General features: G+C 39.4%; 1 protein-coding gene across 1 annotated transcript in view; it reads left to right on the top strand.

Annotated features, from left to right (window-relative positions):
• Positions 1 to 5,437: 5,437 nt before the first annotated feature.
• The window catches only part of B3GLCT (beta 3-glucosyltransferase), a 125,560-nt gene continuing 115,411 nt past the window's right edge, over positions 5,438 to 15,586 (top strand). The window contains exon 1 of the mRNA XM_044668277.1: positions 5,438 to 5,505. Within this exon, the coding sequence (XP_044524212.1) occupies positions 5,439 to 5,505 (67 nt within the window). The 5' untranslated portion in view covers position 5,438. The remainder of the gene's footprint in view (positions 5,506 to 15,586) is intronic.

The raw sequence follows: 15,586 nt of genomic DNA, 5'->3' as shown, positions 1-15,586 counted from the left end.
AGTTCAAGAGGGGGTGGGGCAAAAATCCATGGCAGGAGAAATGTGTGTTTTTTTTTCTTCCAAACTAATCTATTCAGAGAGAATTAAGGGTTCCGAACCCCACTTCTGGTGGTTGCCATAAATGTAAAATTAAATTAAGGTGCAATAAAGTATAATTTTTTGGTAAAGTTTATTATCTGACAAAATAGAACCATGTGACTAAGATTTCTACCTGCTCAAAATGCTCACTCCACCAAAGCCATAGACAGGAAGGTAAAGAGAGCTAGACATGGAACTCCACCCAATTTATGTGCTATCTACATCAGCACATAACAATAGGAAGTGAGTGGGGTTCTGGGAATTGTAGTTTTGCTGGGGACCATAGTTTTTAGGGTAACATTCAAATTACACAAGGAGGGGGGGCTGGAGAAGAGAGAGGATGACAATTAAATGAAAATATAACCATTAAAGCATAAGAACACATGAAATTCCTCTAAGACACACTTTTGCAAATTAACAAGTTAATGGCTATTAGTTTTAAACTTTTAAACCAAGAATCCAAGTATAGAAGTTGTTTTTGTAAAAATCATAACTGCTTACTAGGGATATCACTAATGATACCAACACAATTTGGGTGGACTGCTCAATTCTCATAAAACCCAAAACATTTTTTAATCCTTACTTCATGTCTTAGAATCGATACCAACTATCAGCTCCATGGCTGAAGAAGGCTAGGTAAATAGGGTTAAGTGACTTGCCCAGGGTCATATGGCTAGGAAGTGTCTGAGACGAGAGTTAAACCTAGGCTCTCCCATCTCTGGGCTCTCTAACCATGACACCATCTAGTTGCCCGTCTATAGCATTCTCTAGAAACCCAAAGTGTAACATGGGCTCTGGGTTCACTCTTCTATACCTACTTGGTCCCTGGGAGAGCAGGAACATGGTTAAACTTAAAATGGTTGCTACAAACCATTTTCTCCTCCTCCTGTTCTCTAAGCCTCCATTTTCACTTGTGGTTCTGGTATACTTAATAGATGATTTGCTCTCTTGTTTGCAAGATACACTGTCTCAATTGCTGAGTGAATTCTCTGCTGGATGAGGTCAAGCAGCCCCTTCCCTAGGACTGACACCTCAACCCACTTTGGGTGCCGTGGCTATGGATAAAGAGTGCCCTTCAACTACAAGACTTTGGTTGCTCTTTTAGGCTAACAAAGTTGTAATTTGGTCTGTTCTATCTTTAATATTCATTCACCTAAGTTAAGGATAGCCTGGACACAAAGGGGATGAAGGAAACTGAGATGGCCATGGCTTCATGGCTACCTAGAGGCTCAGATGAAGAGCTATGGTATCCCGCAGCAGGCTTTGCTACTTCTTTCTCTCTATCTGGAGACTTATCAAGGTTCTTGCCTACTTACCACCATGGAAGAGAGGGAGCTTTTCCCTGATGGAACCTTTACACACTTAGTTCTAAAGCATTTTGTCTCCTTCAAGTAATCCAGCAGGAAGTAGCTGTGAAATACCTGTTCATGCTCAGAATTGAAGGGCTGCCTTTTCACCAATTACCTCTACAGGCAGGATCATCAAATTTTCACTTGGAGCAATGAATGCCTAAAGGGCTGGGTCCCTACTGGCGAGTCCTTTGTGATGAAGTAATGATATAAAATTCAACTTCTTCAGGTTGAAAACTATTGTTTTTATAGTTATAATTTTATATACATTATTACCATAATGAAATATTTTTGAACTGAACTTGTGGTTGATTTATAGCAATGTTGTTACTCATCATATTGGAAAGGTGCTAAATAGGAAAAAATTAAAAGAAACTTGAGATATATAGACTGTCTAGTTCATGTTTGCAATTCAAAGGCCTCTTTTATTAGGTGACTCACTCTTTGAGGACAGGCACTATTATTTTCTATCTTTGAATACTCATTGCCTAGGTAGTGACTTATATCTAGTACATACCTAATAAATTTTGGATTGAATTTCATCTTCGTATCCCACTGAAGTGTGAAGAACAGGCAGGTTTTCTAACTCAGAGTAGTAGATACTTTTTAGAAGTTTTCCAACACTTTCCTTTCACTCTTCTAATAGTGAAAGGGTATGAGCAAGAATCCTTTTGATTCCCCAAATGGGGCATAGTGCTCTTTTATACTAAGGGAACTTAGTTGTACAGTGCAAAAAAAAAAGGGGGGGCTATTACCAGAGGATTCATGGAGCTCTTTGTCACAGAATCTATATATATCTTAGTAAACATTCTAAACTTGTTCATGGGAGGGAGAACTCCTAGCAAATCCATTTATCTTATGACAGAATAATAGTGATAGCTAATAGTTTGTTTCTTCCAAGTTACAGAATTTTGTAACATGTCATTTATCTGTGTCTGAAAGAAGAAGGAACACAAAGGTAAGTTTATTATTTAAACAACATGGCTCTCTCTTTTGGTTGTCTTCAAGACCCAGTTTCCCATATTTTGTTCTAGTAGATAATATCACTCTGTTACCATGAATATTAGTTAATACTAATAAGCAATTGTTAGTTGAAAAATGCTAACAGGTAAGCAAGTTCTTCAAAATTAGTACTCTATTTCTAATTCTTTGTAAATATTTGCTATTCATCAATAGTAAACAATACCTATTGCACGTGGAGCACTATTCTAGGGACAATGGTTTTTTAAATGACCTCTGTCCACAAGAAACTTAAGCCTAGTAAGGAATAAGATACCAAAATAAGTAGCTACCATGATTTGATCAAATTGTACTATGGGAGGGCGACTCTGAAGACCCGGTGAAAAAGTTGTTAATGTACAGGAGAATTCTGGGTAGTCTTCCTGGAAGAGATGACAATGATTTGAGATTAAAAGAATATCAAGGATCTCTTCATCTCTTTAGACAAAGAGAAAGAAGGTAAGCATTTCAGGCATACAAAACATCTTGAATGAAAACAGAGTCAGGAGAGCATGATGCATATTGAAGGGTAGAAAGTTAAACAGTTTGGTTGAATAGTGAGTATATAAAGAGGTCAGTAATATGAAATAAGGTTGAAAAAGTAGTAGAATATCAGATTGTTAAGGATCTTGAATTCAAGGCAAAGGAGTTGAAATTTAATTTGATGCAGTAGGGAGCCAATGAAACCTTTAAAGCAAAGGAGTGACTTGGTCAGATGTATGCATAAGATTTCTTTGGTGGCACTTTGTGGGCTGGGTGAGAGAAAGAAGGTGGGGAAGGAGAGCAATGGAAGTTAGAAGACCTGCAAGAAGTCTATTGCAATAGTCTAAGTCAGTGATGGGGACAGTACAGCCCATGGGCCAGATGGGAGGGGGAGCCCTGAAATGTTCTATCTGGCCCTGAGACATTATTCCTAATCTGACAAATACAAAGAGTAGGATACAATACAATGAAACTTGGAAAGAGTTGCCTTAGAAACAGACTAACAGATGAGCATTTCCTTTCCTTTAGCCCCTTCTTTAAAAAGTTTGCCCATCATTGAGCTAAGTGGTTGGTAATGAGGATTTATTTAATAGGGTGAAGCAGTGGACAATATAGGATATTTTCTTGAAAGAAAGGAATAACAAAACTGAAAATGTATTAGGGACAGGCACTTGTAGAAAACGGCCCCAATTTGTATTCATTTGCTTTTTTTAATCTGAATTTTTATTTAATCAGAAACTATGGAACATATGACTATTACCCCAAGTTACTGTAGGTGCAACTAGTACTCTCTAGTAGTAGAGGGAATCTTATTTTGAATGGGGAATTGCTCCTTCCAGTTCAAACATTCCTTCTTCCCTCTTTCCCATCTATTCAAAGGTCCTAGGTTGCCTACATCCTCGAGATCCTCCCACAGATGTGCCAAGCCACCTCAGAAAAGGTTTTGCTCCTACCATCTTCACTAGGGTCAGAGATAGGGCAGTTCTTTGAAGGGGTAATGACTAAAAAGTCTCTCCCTGCCCAGTGGAAAAACTGAGTTATTTGTTACAGCTTAGTGAGATGAGAGGGGCTTTATCAAGTTCCCTGTTACATCTTGGGGCTGAAAGAACATTAATTGGGCTCCCCCAGTTTTCACTTGTAGTTATTATCATCATATTAATTCTATTATGTTTATTATGCACAAAAATGTAATAATACAATAATGTAATACAATGTAATAATACAAGAGTGAAACCTCTTTAGTTCCTTTCCACATTTCAGAGTGTGTGCTTACAGTTAGACTTTGGGGTTGCAGTATCTCTTTCAGGGTTTTAGTATGTAAAAAGTAGGACTCTTTCAGGGTTTTAGTGTGTAAAAAGTAGGCCAGAAGGCCTGTAGTAAAATCCTGCCTCCTACACTAATCATATGACCCGGGGCAAGTCATTTAACTGCTGTCTGCCTCAGTTTCTTCTTTATAAGAAGGGGTTAATAGTACCTACTTCCCAGGAATGTTATGAGGAACAAATGATAGAATATCTGTAAAGTGCTTTGCAAACACTCTATAATTGAGGTTACCACTCTAGTATTGTTATGCTAACTTACTTTCAGAATGAGCCTTCACTTAGTCACTTTAATCTATGCCTCTATTTTTTAAACTGAAAAATGTATTTCTATAGTGTTTTGAAAATGGCTAATTTTTCCCTATTAGAGTGTACTTAAAATCACTTAAAAATGTAAATCAGTACTAAAAACATTGACAAAATATTTTAAGATTTAAACACTTTAAAAATCGTTTAAGATTCTTCTATTAAAAAGCAGAAGTGCAGGCTCCCAACTATTGGCCAATTTCCAATTTAAGAAAGGGATATTAAGTAAATTAATTGAGCTGATTAAAAGTACCTTAATCAAATTAGAACACTGTGGCCAACAGAATTAAAGAGTTGATTATTGATTTTATAGCAGAAGAGAGAAACGATTCTCTTTCTTCCCACCTCCTTCCCGGGCCCCCTTCCCCCTTTTTCAACCCCCCCTCCCCTCTCAAGCCACATCCGGGGTAAGAAGTGGAGCTGTTCGGTTAGCACTGGAGAAAGGGGGGCTGGGGAAAGAGTAAAGGGAGAGAGCTGCGCGCACGTGAGAACAAAAGTAGAACCTTGGGATGCCCGGAGACTTTGGGCCGGCCGAGGAAAGGAGAGTCGGAACAAGAAGGGGTTAAGAATCTAGCAGAAGGGCGTCCTACGGTCCCTAGACTTCCCGCCTCATTCTGGGGTGCTCTGCCGCTGCCGCTGCCCCGAGCCTCCGGCCAGGAGTTGGGGGGATACAAGGGGGACGCCCTCCTTCTGCCTGCCGCTAGAGGGCGCGTCCAGACCCGGCCGAGAGGAGGCGGCGAGCGGGCGGAGACGGCTCAGCAGCCACAGCAGCCGTCCCTGCCACTGCCACTGCCACTGCCTCAGCTACGGGCACCGCCGCGCAGCTCGAGCTTCAGTTCCAAGTGCCCCTGTCCGCAGACTCCGACTCCACGGACTGGCGAAGAGTGCAGCTCCAGGCGCGGGGATGCAGCCGCTCGCTCGCAGCCTGCTCGGTGTCCCGGCTGTGCTAGCGCTTCTTACCTGCTCCCTGGGTAAGTAGCGGGCGGCCCCGGGCAGGGGCGAGGAGGGAGCGGGGAGAGGAGGCGGGGTCCCGGGGCTCGCTTCCTGCCCAGCCCCGGAGCCCTGGGAGGGAGCACGGAAAGCGCCGAGCCCCGCGCTCCCGATTACAGTGCTGCCCCGCTCCCAGGACTGCTGGCCGTCCCGTCTGGTCCTCTCTCTCCTACCCTGGCTGCCTAGGGTGGTGCGGAGAGGAGGGGGGTGGGGGGAGGGCGGCGCGGGAACTCTCCGGGTCCCACTGCTCCCAGGTGCAGCCCACCAGCCCAACTACCCCGGGCTAGCCTTGCCACCACTACTGCCGCCGCTGCCCTCTTCCTCCAGCCCCAAGTCGCCGGGTCAAATCTTCCTTACCCAGGATATACCCTTCTCTCCTCACTCCTTGGCTTCTTCCCTAGCTACTCTCCACCCCCTGAGAACTTGACCTTGGGCTTAGAGTCGGGAGTGGGGAGTGCTCAGTCCCACCACTAGCGCCGGTGTCAGTGTGGAACTGCAAGAAACTTTAAAAGGGGGAAACTGGTTGTGATCCCCGCCCCATCCTCCCCTTTCCTCCTTCCTTCTTCCCTTCTCCCTCCTCTACACCCACCCAGTAAGTTGGAGGCAGATATTTGGGTGAGAGGAGATGATTCACCCCACAGCAGGAGGGACCTCTTCTCTCCCTGCAGCTCAGCTCCACGCCCCTCTGCCCTCGGGTTCCCTCCTTCTTTAACCCTTCCTGCCTTCGTTCTACGGACTGGCAAGAGCCCCTTGAAATGGTGGCACTGAGGTCCGCAGTGAGTTCCTTTTACTCTCCGTGGGGTCTTATGGGAGTGCTTTGCGGCCCCCCAACCTCCCCCCCCCCTCACCCGGGACATTCGTGCGTTCCTAATACCAAGGCCGAGGAATTAGAGAAGACGGTCACCTAGTTGCCAATGGAAGTGGGGGTGGGGAGTAGGAAAACTGGAGGGGGAAAGTTCCTAAGTAAGGTCTTTGGAAATTGGAGACGCCTTTCATAAATAGTTTCTAGCAATATTCTACATTATCTCCCCTCTTTCCCCTCCCCCTTCCTTTCCATTTCGAGGGAATTTTAAGAATAAAATTCTAGGGTAAAAGTTGGGAGAAAAAAATTAAGATTGTGAATATTGCCGTCACAAATTGGTGAAAAGTTTGCAATACTTTTATTTTGTAGAGCAATAAAAGATATTTGTTTCCAATACTAGAAATTAGGGCAGTATTCTGATCCTTTTTCCCCTTCCCCCCTCCCCCCTTTTCACTGCGCTAGTGCCAGAAGAGAGAAGTGTTAGTGTGCTTCATTCAGCTCGGGTTGGTTTGAGCCTTAAAAAATGCAGCAACTTGAGTTTTTAACGATGACAATATGGTGCTATTTAGAAAAAGGTTTAAAATCTCGTTGCTGCTTTTCGGCCCACTGGACCTGTTTTACTTAGATTGTCAAGTCTCTGGATAGACACTACATTCATCTCTGCTATATACTATTTCTGGTATTCTGTAAGTGAAATAATAGAAGGATGATTAATTTGTAATTAAATGTTAACGTGCATGATTAGTTAAGCAACAATAGAATTAAAACTGACATAATACTTTGGGTAGAGAAGGCTTTTTGTGATGGTGAAAAGAAGGTGACTTCATCAGATTTGTTTCACTTATGAGAAAGGGAATGTTTTTAATTGTTATCCTTTCCCTGTGAACGATAATGCTCATAGTTTAGGAAGCTGACTAGGTGGCTAGTTTGGTCATTGATATTTCCCCCCCCCCCCCCCAGAACTTACCGTTACAGTGGGAAAGGGCGAAAAGGGCTAGGGAATGAGGGAAGGAGGCAGAAACTGGAAATTTATTATTATTACTACTCCAATTGTGTATTTTACTACTAGTAATACTGCTAATAACTGACTTTACATAATGCTTTCCTCACATTAACCTTGTGAGGTAGATTGTCACAATATGAAATATGTATGTATATAAAATGTTTATATAAATATAGTTCAACATTAGTAAGCTAGTCAGTTGGGAAACATGATTTCCCTAAATTTGATTAAAATGTTAAAAAATATTAAAAATCAACTGAATGTTAAACACCCTTTGAAAGAGTGCTTTTATTGAAATTGTCTGATTAGCACAATAAATAAAACTGAAACCTGTTAGAAGGTACTTGTGAGACATTTCAGCTTTTGGAAAATAGCATTGATGCTTTGACAGAGGAATAAAGCAGAGCTAATTCCCACTAGGGCATGGTTTTTGTTCATCATAATGGCTGACATTTATATGGATTTATTAAAGCCTTTACATCTATTGTTTCTTGATCTTCAGAATAACACTGTAAGGTAGGTAGTACAAGTGTTTTGATCCCAATTTTACTTTAGAGAGAACTCCTGACTTCCCTGGCTTCCTTCTAGACTCAGCTCAAATTCCCCCTTTCCTGGTCCTCCTTCCTTTTTCCCCCATTGCCTAGAAAATGACCTCCCTCTTACACTGAATATAATTTATAAGTACATTGGGGGTTTGTTTGTATGTTTCCTACCCCCATTAGATAGTGTGCTCCTAGAGAACAGGGGGCTCTCTTCTGTCTTTCTATCTCCAGCACAATGTACATCACCATAGTAAGTGCTTATTAAATTATTTTTGGCTGACTGATTGACTAAAAGGTGGCCAGTAACTAACCCAAGGTTACCCAGTTAGTAAGAAGCAAATCTAATATATTAAAATATTATGTTTCCTCAGCCATGCCATGAGTACCTCCCCCCCAACCCCCTTGTGGAAATATACAGTTGAATTTCTTCACTTTTATTTTTTTATTATGTAGGGCCTAAGATTGCTGGAATTTTTGAGGTGGGGCCTAATTCATCTGTTGATGGGATCTGGGGATGTTAGAAGACTGATTCATACTCTTTTAATATAGCACAAATGCCCTGACTGATTTAGCAATGAGTTTGCTTCGTAAATTAAAATGTTATCTGTGGTTTGTCCCTGTCAAGCTACTTAGAATAGCAGTAAACAAAGACTGTATTTAAATCCCATCCTTATGATTTGGAGCCCTGAGAAATACCTAGGCTCCAAAGCCTTCCCCCCCCCCCCCCCCCCCCCCCCCCCTTGGACTTTTTTTAGCTTTCTAATTCTATTGTTGTTATTCAGTTTTTTTTTTTTAGTCAAGTCTGACTCTTTGTGACCCTATTTGGAGTTTTCTTAACAAAGATTTTGGAGCCATTTGCCATTTCCTTTTCCAGCTCATTTTGCAGATGAGGAAACTGAGGCAAATAGGGTTAAGATGCTTGCCCTGGGTCACATAGCTGCTAAGAGCCTGAAACTAGGTTTGAACTCCGGAGGTTGAATATTCATAACTCCAGGTTCTATGCTCAATCCACTGTACTGTTTGTCCCTTTAATCCTATTGAGACTTGTCTAAAGCTGAGTTTCTGCTGGTCCAGAAGAATGAAGGACCTGGAGTCAAGAGACTTGGGAGTCAAGAGACTTCTGCTCCAATAATTACCAACCCTGACTAGTTATATAAACTTGGACTAGCAACTCGTGGCTCATAGACTTTATAGCTAGAAGAAATGTTGGCAAGGGTGTGATGATCACTTTTTAACAACCAGCTCTCATATATACATACAATATATATATGATATATATGATACATATCATATATATATAAAGGGGCACATTTTAAAGTTTAATTTGCTTTACTAGAATTTTTTCCATCACTTTCTTAAGCCTAGACAATTAACAGAACAATAAATCAAGCTCTGTTTTGTAATGTTTGCTGATTTCTGGGGTATCTCACTAAAAATTCAACAGTAGGCTCTCATTAGCTGGTAGAAACTAGACCCAGTATACTCCTAGATGTTGGAAATCATATAGTTCAATCTGCTCACTCTAGAGATGAAGAAATTGAGAAAAAGAGAAGTGTAGTGACTTGCCCAAGGTCACGGAAGTGGCAGAATTGAGATTCAAAACCAGGTCTTATTGTAATTCCAAATCCTCTAAGCCTCTCCTTTTCCTTTGGAACTGAGTTTCCTGATTTATAAACAATTATTATGTTATTCATATAGAAAAGATGCAATGATGTTGGCTAGACATTCTAGTCAAGTGATTTCAGGAGAGGTGATGTTATACCCACCCAAAAAATAATCTTTAATGGTTCAATGTCATCTCAGATGGCCTTTAGTAATGTGCCCTAGGGATCTGATGTGTGTTTTTCACCTTGCTGCTTAATGTTTTTTCATCTCTTTGATGAAATCAATCAATTAACAAATATTGATACCTAATATAAGCTAGTTAATATAGGGTATACATTGAATTATAAGATCACTGGCCTCTAGGAATTTATAATCTGATTATGTTATAGGACAAATACAGAAAGAAGTAGCTAACAAAGAAGGCAGCAAGTAAATCTTAAATAAAAGGTACAACAATTGATAGAGGATTTCAGAGAAGAGAGAAAGAGCAATACTAATGGTTTAGAATAGTCTTAAATTTTTTTTTTCTAGGTAGTTGGGTAGATAGGGTGCTGGGCCTAGAGTCAGGAAGACTCTTTTTCCTGAGTTCAGATATAGCCTCAGATACTTACTAGCTGTGTGTCCCTGGACAAATCATTTAACTATTTGCCATAGTTTCCTTGTCTGTAAAATGAATTGGAGAAGGAAGTGGTGAACCAATCTAATATCTTTACCAAGAAAACCCCAGATGGGATCACAAAGAGTTAGCCATTATGGAAATGGCTGAACAAAAAAATGTTTTCCTGAAATTGCACTTACTTTAATTGTAGACAGGCTAATTTCTATGTGTAGAGGAGGTGGAGGTCAAGGTTTGGAAGCTCCTTAACCAAAATATGGCTCAGGGACCCTAGGAGGTTCTCAAGATCCTTTCAGAGGGTTTGAGCAATTAAAACTATTATAATAATACTAAGATATTTTAATATTAATACACTGAATATTGATCAATACTAGCAAAATAAACAAAATCTCTTTAGTGGGAATTTAGTAATTTTTAAGAGTATAAAGGGATCCTGAGACCAAAAACTTTGAGAATGCCAAAGGATAGGCATTTCAGAGGAAAGGAGATTTGGGGAATTTTAAAAAACCAAAATACTAAATATATGTATAAATGGACTTATTGACAATAGGATTTAATGGGAATTTAATTTCTGAAGTGATAAGAAGCTTTTCCAAACCAGAGTATTAATGATAAAATGAAAGGTAATAGCTTTCCTTTTATTGGCATCTTAGGTGGCATGGTGGATAAGGCCCTGGATCTGGAGTTAGGAAGACCTGAATTCAAATATGGCTCTAGATATTTAATATCTGTGTGACCTTTGCATGCCTCAGTTTCCTCAGCTGTAAAAAAGGAGTTCATAATAGCACCAACTTCCCAGGGTGGTTATGAAGATTAAATGAGATATTATTAGTAAAGTACTTAGTATAGTGCTTGGCATACCATAGGTGCTTAAAAATTGCTTCCTGCCTGTCTCTTCCTTCCTTTTAGTATTCCTGCCTTTTATCCTTACTTTTCACCTAAAGCCCAAATTGATATGCTTTTTATTAAGTCCATCCCAGTGGGGAAAAGGTATGGAACCAGAAATCATGAGATAACTTATTATTTATAAATCCTGAATGGAGCTACTGGAAAGTGTAAGCAGTGTAAAAATAGAAACAGTATTTATCTTAACACTATTTCCAAGTTTTAGCCAGAGTGAAATGATTAAAACTTTCCCTCAGAATATATGTTTACGAAATGCTTTGTGGTAGACACAGTGGGAAAAAAGTAGTATTTTATCTATGTGATTACTGCTATAAAGCTGCAAGTTTTGACAGAAGAATGATTAAAAGTACCATTAAATGAGATTAAAATTTATTAACCTTCTTATTAAAATAATTAATCTCCAACTGGTTTTCACCCTCACAAAATACAATAATGTTATGTTCTTCTAGGGATATGACTAATTTCCCCTCCTAAAGGAATATTTCATGGAACTCAAATGATTATATATTTTAGTTATCTTGCTTTCCTGCAAGAAGCTCTGGGCTCTTTATATATTACATCGAATTAATCTTTACAACATTCCAATCAGCTATAAATTATTGTACTTAGTTTCTAAGGTGAATGAGATACAGAGAAGTAAATGACCTGTCCAAGGTCCAAATAAGTGAGCAGAGAATAGTCCTGTGGTCAGTATCTGTAGCTCCCAAGTGACACTTTCAATAGAATCAAATTTGAAGAGCATCTCAGAGGTCATCTAGTTCACCCTATGGCTGAAGGAAGAAAAATCTCTGCAATTCAAAAGAGGGACATCCACTTGAAAATCTTAAACGGAGAGGAACCCACAACCTCCTGAGCCAGCCCATTTTAATTTTGGAAAGCTTTAATGTTTGGAAGTTTTTTCGTATACCAAGCCTAATTTTTTCTCTTAAAAATTGTTAACTTATAAAAAACACAGAACTTTTAAATGTCATAAAGCCATTCTTGCAGAGTCCAGGATTGAACACTGCTTCGCTCTGCTCCCTGACTCCCTGGGAGTGACACCCGGCTAGATGATGACTCCAAGGAACAAAGGAAATTGGGGAACTTATATACCATTTGGGAAGATCCTGGGGCTGGGAAAGATGATTGACATACTGGTTAGGATGGGATTTTCAATCAAGCTTGGGAAAGGAATCATAGCTAGAGGCTAGGGTGTAAGGGAAGGGGCTGCTTACACTATGGGTACTAAAGGATGGTCTCTGCCCAGGTGTGTCTTCCTTGGAAAGGGTCTTTGATACTATGGGGAAGACTACCTAAGACAGAAGGGTATTTAGCATTTACCCTGGGGTCCATTATTCAGTCTGTAACTGCTAGTCTTAGATTCCCTTCAGGGTGGATTCTCTTGGGATCTGGGAACAGGCACAAGCTTTGGGGGTCTCCAACCTACAAGCTATTTCTAAAACTTGGGGTTCATCAGATCTCACTAAGTCACAAGTTTGGGGTCTCTAGATTCCACATTGACAAAATATCAGTTCGTCTTAGTTCTACTCTGGGGCCAAGTGGAATAAATTTAACTCTAGGTGACAATCCTTCAAATACCTGAAAGCTTCTATCATGCTCTGTTCAAGTTTTCTCTTCCCCAGGTTAATAAGCCTCTCCAGTTTTATCGATCTATCCTTTATCATCTGGGTTTTCCTTTTTGGATACTCTCCAATTTCTTCCCATTTGTGGACATGTAGATGGTACAGTAGATCCAGTACTGGGCCCAGAGCCAGGAAGATCTGAGTTCAAATGTGGCCTCAAACACTTACTAGCTGCATGACCCTGAGTAAGGCACTTAACTCCTATTCAACTCAATTTCTCATCTGTAAAATAAAACAGTATACTGGAGAAGGAAATGGTAAACCACTCCAGTATTTTTGTTAAGAAAAATTCCATGGACAAAAGTCCATGGAGTTACATAGAGTAAAATGTGACTGAACGAAAACCAACTTATGTCTTTCCTAAAACATGATGTCCAAAACTGGACTCATTGCTCCAGATATGATCTGAATAAGATCAAGTATGGAGGTTCTGTTACCTTCCTAATCTTGGAAATTATTTCTCTTGCAAACTAAATTAGCTTTTTTTTGTCAGTCATATCACATGGTTGACTCAAGACTCTGATTGAGCTCACAGTATTAAATCCTCCAGACCTTTTTTCAAATTGTTGTGTAACCATGCATTCCCCATCTTGATTGTTTTGAACCCAAATGTAAGATGTTTACATTCACTCCTATTAAATTTCATCTTATTATTAGATTTGCCCCAGTGCAGTATCCATTCAAGAATTTTAAAGATCTTATCTGTTATTCAGTGTGTTAACTATTCCTCTTAGCTAGTGCCATCTGCAAATTTGATGGGCATGTTATCAATGCATTTATTCAAGCCATTGATTAAAATGTTAAATAGCCCAGGGCTAAGAACGGAACCTTTGAGTACCCCAATGGAGACTTCCTTCTGAATTGATACTAAAACTTTAATAACTATTCTTTTGGGTCAGACTATGCAACCTGTTCTGAATACATCTAACAATACTGTTGTCTAGTCCACATCTTTCCATCTTTTTCACAAGAATAACATAATAGCCTGTGTAAAATATTTAATAAAATAAAGTAATATCTACAGCATCCCCAAACATTAATAACTTATTTTTTTGGTTAGACTATTCACCCTGTTCTGAATACATCTAATAGTACTATTGCCTAGCCCACATCCATCTTTTCCACAAGAATAATATGTGAAATATTTAATTTAAAAAATATGTCAATAGCTTTCCTATCATTGAGGGACCCTAATATAAGAGAAAATTAGGCTAGATTAGACCCAATATTTTTAACTCGTTTTGTTTCATCAATCCCTTTTCTACTCTTTTTTCAGAATAGTTTTTAAATAATTGAAGAAAGTAACTAAATTTCAGTAAAGATATATTTTCTCCTTACCCAAATTCTCAGATGCCTGGAAATCTATCCACATATACACATTAAGGTCCTCTGATCTTTTTTTAATCCTTACCTTCCATCTTAGAATAAAACTGTGTATTGGTTCCAAGGTAGAAGAGTGGTAAGGGCTAGGCAGTGGGAATTAAGTGACTTGTCCATGGTCACACAGTTAGGAAGTGTGTGACTGAGACCAGATTTGTTGTAGGCCTGACTTTTAATCCACTGAGCCACTTAGCTGCCCCCCAGAATGACTCTATTCTTAATGAAGTCAAGCTGGCCCATTGTGATCATAGCTTCCTTTTTCTAGATATTTACAAATCATTCCTTTAATAATGCATTCTAATTTTTTTCTTCATTTAGGAATCAAAGTCAAGCTTACTCTCTTGGAGTTTGCAGACTCTTATTCACTTTCATTTTGACCATTCTTCAGTTTACTACCTTTCCTGCTCTCCATTATTTTTCAAGGATCCTTGGCCATAAGTGGCACACTGCCAGCTCTTTCAGTATTCTAGGATGTAGTTCTTTTGGGATTGGTGACTTGGACTCAGCAAAGGACAGCCAGATTCTCTCATTATTACCTTTACCTTTAATACCGACTTTCTATTGGCCATTTTTGTTCTGCCCTTTCCTGTTCAAAGAATCTACTGTTTGGCTGAGAAAACTGAAGCAAAATAAAAGTTGAGCAGTCCTTTCTCTTCTTTGGAAGCTTTTCTCCCCATCCTAGCTCATCTTTGATTTTCCTCTTTAGGTCCATAGAGCTTTAAACAACTTTCTTCTTTTTACCTCAACTGACTTTACCTGACTTTAGTTCAACTTGAAGTTTATCTCCTCTGATGCTATTAATTCTATGACTCAATTATCCTCTTGTTTCTATATTCTGTAGAAACTGTTTGAAATTTCAGCAAATATTCATTGCTGATCTTCAGGAAGGATCTAGTTGACCATCACTTGTCAAATATGTTGTATTGGGGCTTCCTATTTTGGTGTAGTTTGGACCAGATGATTTATGAGCCCCTTTCCAACATTAAAATTCTGTGATTCTTTTCCATTGTTTCAGTTAGAAGAATAGGCAGGTCTTGGAAAAGAAAAGAAGTTTCCATGATAGTAAAATGGATAAATGCTATGCCCTTTTTAAAAATGTGAATTTAGTTTTGAAATTACTGCATTAGACCTCACACACTCAATATATGTCAGTCAAAAAAATAATAATGGTAGACCATGTTGAAAGGCATAGGGTTTGAAACAAGGAAGATAATGACTCCACTAGCTTTTACTCCACATATAGAGTATTGCATTTAGGTCTGGGTCTTACATAAGCTGGAATGTATCCAGGAGGGCAAAGGTCATTTTAATTGTACCATAAACTTGGAAGTATGGTTAAAGGGACTGGAGGACTTTTATCCAGAAAAGAAAATGGAAAGGGTGGGGTGGACTTAACAACTGGCTTCAAGTATCTGATGGTCTGTCATTGATTTAACTTGTTCATCTCAGTCCCAGAGAACAAAACTGCCATGTTTGGGTGGAAATTTCTTCTTTTTTTTAGTTTAAAAAATTTATTTTTATTGTCATGCAAAACACACTTCCATATTGGTCATTGCTGTAAGAACAAACTCATATATAACCAAAAC

This window comes from Gracilinanus agilis, chromosome 3 (assembly GCF_016433145.1).
Source record: "Gracilinanus agilis isolate LMUSP501 chromosome 3, AgileGrace, whole genome shotgun sequence".
Lineage (NCBI taxonomy): Eukaryota > Metazoa > Chordata > Mammalia > Didelphimorphia > Didelphidae > Gracilinanus > Gracilinanus agilis.
Note: the sequence above shows the minus strand (reverse complement) of the source record. Positions and strands in the feature narration are given on the sequence as shown.